This window comes from Phyllostomus hastatus, unplaced genomic scaffold (assembly GCF_019186645.2).
Source record: "Phyllostomus hastatus isolate PE091 unplaced genomic scaffold, TTU_PhHast_1.1 phas_contig_65, whole genome shotgun sequence".
NCBI lineage: Eukaryota > Metazoa > Chordata > Mammalia > Chiroptera > Phyllostomidae > Phyllostomus > Phyllostomus hastatus.
In genome coordinates this window covers 13,366,522-13,372,723 of record NW_025333932.1, presented here as the reverse complement: position 1 = coordinate 13,372,723, position 6,202 = coordinate 13,366,522, and the positions used below count along the sequence as shown (strand labels likewise).

The window sequence follows — 6,202 nt, the reverse complement described above, 5'->3', positions numbered from 1 at the left end:
TCGTTGAATTCCATCAATGAGCACATCCATCTTTATGCCAGTGACAGTCTCGGTTACTGGTTTTTCCAGTAAGTTTTGAAATCAGGAATGTGCGTTTCTCAACTTTGTTCTCCTTTTTCGACATGGTTTTAACTACTTTAGTTCCCTTTGATTTCTTTGAATTTTAGGATCATTTTAGAAACTTCTGCAAACAAGCTAGCTGGGGCTTTGATAAGGATTGCCCTGAATCTGTAGATAACTTTGGGGAGGATGACCATCTCAAGTCTTCCAACCCATGAATAGCTTTCTAACAATGTTTTGTACTTAAGATTCGCCCTTCCTTTGTTAAATTTAACCTAATAACTTCCTTTTTGATGACAATGCCAATGAAATATTTTTAAACCACTTCATTTAGGTAAAATTGGCATGTAAAACATTCACATATTATTCTTAATGAGTCATGAAATTATCACCGTGAAGACAATGAACATAGTTATCAACTCCCACTTTCCTCCCATCCCATTATTATTATGTCCTTGTTTTCATTGCTGATTGTGGTGACTTGAGTCTTGCTGGCTCCTCAAGCTTGGGGGAGAGGCTGTCAGCTTGAGCAGTCTGGTGACTGACAGACTGAGTGGATGGGAAACCTATCTTCTTGGCCATAACCATCCACCAATGAATCTCCCTTAGGATGAGCAGAAGGTGATGGGAGATGCATATGGTTCAGTGCTTCAGGCTTTTGCTGTTGACAGAGATTTAGTAAGTCTTATTCAATGAATGTCTTTACTTGCTATTGCTCTTAGGACAATTTTCAGAGTTTTTAAATAGGTGTTTTAAAATCTTCGGCAGATAAGGTTGTTTTGCTGGGAAACAGGCCAGCAGAGTTCCTTGTGCTCCTTTCCAGAAGTGGAATCTCCTCTGCTGACATTTTAACTATGATTACAATATGTATTTTAATTTATCAGTCTTCTTCAGATCAGTACTAATTTGGTAAAATAAGTTACTACAATATAGCTTTATTTCCCTCTTCCAATTCATGCTATTTTTTCACATATCCTATATATGCTATAAATCCAAGTGTTATAATTGCTTTACATAGTCTTCCAGTGGAAGAAAAATATACTTAAGATCTCATGTAAAAATTTACCCACATATGTTTCCAATATCCTTTATTTCTTCCAGTGGACTTGAGTTAGTGTCTGATAACATTTCCTTTTAGCCTTTAGGACAGTCTTTAACTTTTTTTTTCAGGCAGTTTGGCTAGCAATACATATTCTCTTTCCTCTGAAGGATGTAGCATTCTAGACTGACAGTTCCTTGTCTTTCCACACTTCAGGTATGTCATCTTCTATCTTTGGGCCTCCACTGTTTCTGATTAGGTCAATTGTTAATTATATTGCTCCTCTATATGAGATAAACCATATTTCCTTGTTGCTTTCAAGATTTTCCCAACAGTTTGACTATAAAGTGTGTAGGTGTGGTTCTCTTCCTGTCTGTCCTGGGTTTTATGGAAACTCTTAGGACTGTAGGTTGATCTTTTTAGGTTATTATTTTACCAAATATTTCTTATGTCCTCCTCTCCCCCTAACTTCCATTCCTCCTTGGTATGCTCAGTGCTGTCCCACAGATGTCAGTGTGAAGCTTGCCCATAATGAAATGTGATTCTCTCTTTTAGAAGCATTTACATTGTTTTCTGATTCCATCTAATTTTTAAAACTTAGTTCACTCAATATTTGTTAAAAACATAGTATCATATTCTTTTTCAAAAACAGTGAGGAGAATAGTATTTAGGTTTTTGTTCTGTATACATAGGAACGTAAGAAATGACAAAAGCAAAAGAGTAATAAATGACCAGACTAATGAAAGAAAATTGTTTCCAGTTGCAAAATAAGAATTCCCTTCATATATATAATGATTAAAAGGAAAAATGAAACAATAGAGGATGAAAGAGTAGTGTTCCTCTTGAGGAATAGACAATGTTTATGAAAACTTAAATGTAATGTTTAATAAAAAAGTCATATATATCATAAAAAAGGGGTCATTAGGAGTAATATGGAGATGGCAATATACGCTTTCTTATCAGTGTCACATCTTTTGATCATACAGATTTCAGATACCTTTTGGCTGTACGTATGAGCATTTTGAAAGAATGGAGCTACATCAACTAAAAGACAACCAATGAATATAATTAGTTCTTCATCAATACAATAAGGCAACAATTGTTAAAATACTTTCCCTAATATAGTTAAAAGCTAACGTAATGTTCATTTACATATTTATAGGCAAATGTGTAATTATCACACAATGTATAGCACAGAAACAAAGTGTCTTAACGTCTAGTTATTTTGATAGGTTTTTCTAATACACATATTTATAAACAATTTGTTATAAAAATCTACATATACAATTAAATACTTTTTCAAGTCTTTTAAAATATCAGAATGAAATGTGTAGAAAGAGACATTTCAAAGTCGTAGCAGTTACTACTATTACAATATTTAATCATTTTTACAATAGGTCAGCTGGTCCATTTCAATTAAATTCATTCTCAGAACCATTACAAGTCTTGTTGAATTTCATTTAGTGCAAAAGCCAGTTGCTTAATTTTTGCTTCCATTGCTTTTTTGTTCTTGCAGTTTTCTTGCAGAAGTTCACGCATTTCTTCTTCAACCTGATGAACCTAAATCAAATATAAATTTTACATTTAAATTTCTTAAATAGATTTTAAAATGCATTCTGAAAGAAAAAGGTCAAAAATTGATTCTATGCACTTTGCAACTGTGACATTTATTTAAAGCCAAGAAGTTGTAAAAGGTAACTTGTTCAAATACTAATTGGGAGTATGATGTTTATGCTGGATACAAAGTACATACGTGTGCATTATCTATTTCTCATAAGTTCTGGTGATGAACACATGGTAATTTATTTAAACTCTATTATAGAGCTTTAAAAAATCTGTTGAAAGTTGTGCAGCTTTCTCAGTACCATGTCTGGACAGAAAGTCTTCTGGCTTAATCTTTGTACTGTCCTGTGGTGCAGTGAAGGCTGAGACATGAATTTACCTTAAACACGAGACCCTTAAGGACTTTCAAACCTGACATAACCTCCCCTCCCTAATACTATAGTAAAGTTCCTTACTGCATTTCTACAGTTGCTGTTGGTGGTTATAAAGTACCTTCTATTCGAGAGGTCATCATTTATTCCTAACCTACACTTTCCTAGAATTTTCTGTAATTGATACTATTAATTTCTTGTTGAAATTCTCTTCTATGATACATAAAGCTCTCCCAACAGAACTATCACAAGGCCTGTCACTTTTCCTAATCCCTAATATAGATTTCCTATTCTTTATCCCGCAGAAAGCTAGTATTTCTCCTATTTTTCTTTCTTGTCACATGTAAGTTCTGGTGCCATTAATCTAACTCCTAAACAGACATATCCCTTTAATATTACACTGTATCAGCAGGAGGGGTCCAAATCAGAACTGTTTTCCCTTTAGCCAAGGGCCTAACCTTATGCTTTATTTAGCACCTAATAAACCCTAGCCAACACTCCTCATATTTTAAATAAAACATTTAAATCATCTGTTGACTTGACATGAAATAAAGAATTCTGAAGAAATTATACTTCCTTATTAATTGTGATTATTTCCAAAGCCCTCATCCATCTACCTTCACAGGCTCCTGAGGACAATCAATATCCACTAATAAAACCACCTTGATTATAATGATATGGAGTATGCCTTTCCCCTTCTGTTGTTTGACTCTTCCATCTGCTCATTTCTGAGTCTCCGATCTTACAGAAGACAGTCATCCCACTTATCCATGGGGATACCGTCCATGACCCCCCCACCGTGGCTGCCTAAAACCACAGATAGTACCAAACCCCATATATGCTACATTTTTTCCCTATATGTACATATATATGATAGAAGCTTAATTTATAAAATAAGCACAGCAAGAGATTAATAATAAAATAATCAGAGCAATATACTATAATAAAATTTATGTGATGTGATCTCTCTCAAAACATCTTACTGTACTGTACTTACCCTTCTTATTCTTGAGATGATGTGAGGTGATAAAATGCCAAACCTATTCCTGAATCTGTAACCATCCCTCACTTGCAGTAAATGGCCTCATGTCACTCGTTTGAGGGGCTCCCTTGCTGAAGTCCTCACACAGGCTCAGTGCTTTCTGAGCAACATGTTGCCATCAATCAGAACACATTTTCTGTTCATGTCTTCCACCCACAAATTTAATGCCTTTTTCATCTTAGCTAAGCACTCATCACACACTGTCGCTGTAACTTTTGCAGTTTGAGGTACAACAGCAGAACTAGTACAAATTTCTTTTTCCTTCTTCAGAATTTCATGATAGAAGATTCATTCTTAATGTAGATTTCAGCAACCTCAGCATACGATTTTTTTCTTTCTTTATTAAGTCCAGAATGTTTACCTTTCCACTTAAAGGAAGCTCTTTATGGCTTCTCTTTGGCATGTCCGAGTTGCCAGCATCACAACTCTTGCACTTTGAGGCCATTATTAAGTAAAATAAATGTTACTTGAACACAAGCACTGTGATACTGCGATATCATAACAGTCAGTCTGATCACCAAGGTGGCTACTAATGCTAATGGGAAGGGAGTACACGCAGCATGGAGACGCTGGATAAAAAGATGATTCACATCCAGGGCAAGATAGATTTCATCATGCTACTCAGAATGGTGCTCAATTTAAAACATATGAATTATTTCTGGAATTTTTTACTTACTATTTCAAACCACAATTGACCATGGGTAACTGAAACCTCAGAAAGCAAAAGGGTGGATTTGCATAGAGGGGACTACTGTATTTGTTTCTTACTACCACTTCAAAATCAGGGAAATATAAAATTTCGTAACTGTCTGCTCAGCTGGCGGATCTCAACATAGGAGTCACATCTGAATCAACTGTTGAGTTTTAAAAATACCTAGATCTGGCCTGGCTAGTGTGGCTTAGTGGATTGAGTACCAACCTGTGAACCACAGGGTTGCGGGTTTGATTCCCAGTCAGGGCACATGCCTCTGTTGTGGGCCAGGTCCCTGGTATGGGACACACTAGAGGCAACCACACAGATGTTTCTCTCCCTTTCTCCTTTCCTTCCCCTCTTTCTAAAAATATATAAATAAAATCTTTAAAAATAAATAAATAAATAAAAATACCTGGATCCGCTCCCAGACTTAGTAAACAAAAATTTCAGGGGGAAGCTCATGCACATGTATTATTAAAAGCTCCTTTGTAAGTGATATTAATATGATAAACTTGATAGTCCTGAACCCTAATTATTAATAAAATACTTCTTGAGAATTTTTCCAGAGTAGTGATGGATTGTACTTGATACATTCAATTTTCACCCTGCTTATGTATAAGCAAATGGGCTTTGCTCTGAGACTGGTTAGGGAGATGGCAATTTTTATCGAGAGATCACAGAGCAGGTGCACACGAGAATCAAACTTTCAATTTTGGTTTAATTAGAATTCTATTCTATAACCACTTTAAGAATTACCAATATTTTGGCCTGGCTTCATGATAGTCTTGGCAACATTCGTCACATTTATTTGGTTATTAAATGATGCTGCCTTTTTTCTTTATAATTCTCAATTTATTTAGCTGTTACAATTCAATACTCATAATCAAAGTGCATTTTACTTACAGTACCTTTAAATTTGCAGAATCAATATATTTCTGCTTTTCATTTTCCAATTGTATAATTTCAGCTTGATGAGCTTCAACAATTGCTTCAACTTGTTTTTTAAAGGCATCATCCATACTAGAAAGCTTCTCCATAGCATCCCTTAAAAACAGAAAAAAAACCACACATCTCTGTGCATAAAAGTTAGGATGTTTTTCTTTTACTTCTGAGATGGCAGCTTGTATATTCATTTTTTAAAAATACATGCCTGAGAATATATTTATTGATTTTAGAGGGAGAGAAACATCAATCGGCTGCCTCCCATACCTGCCCAGAATGTGGACCGAATCCACAACCTAGGAATGTGCCCGGACTGGGAATTAAACCCATGATCTTTTGGTGCACAGACTGATGCTCCAACCAACTGAACCACCTGGCCAGGGTAACAAGCATATTTTAATAGAAGCATAACTCCATTAAATAGCAAAGGGTTATCTATCTCAGGTAACTCTGGGGAGATATGAGCAGTTCACCACACAGGAGGACCAGTT

At 35.4% G+C, this 6,202-nt stretch overlaps 1 protein-coding gene across 2 annotated transcripts in view; it reads right to left on the bottom strand.

Annotated features, from left to right (window-relative positions):
• Positions 1 to 1,964: 1,964 nt before the first annotated feature.
• LRRCC1 (leucine rich repeat and coiled-coil centrosomal protein 1) overlaps positions 1,965 to 6,202 on the bottom strand; it is a 42,167-nt gene continuing 37,929 nt past the window's right edge. For both annotated transcript variants that reach the window (XM_045849475.1, XM_045849474.1), the window contains 2 exons: positions 5,678 to 5,813; positions 1,965 to 2,659 (listed from right to left, as the gene is read on the bottom strand). In XM_045849475.1, coding sequence (XP_045705431.1) covers positions 2,537 to 2,659; positions 5,678 to 5,813 — 259 coding nt within the window. In that variant the 3' untranslated portion in view covers positions 1,965 to 2,536. The remainder of the gene's footprint in view (positions 2,660 to 5,677; positions 5,814 to 6,202) is intronic.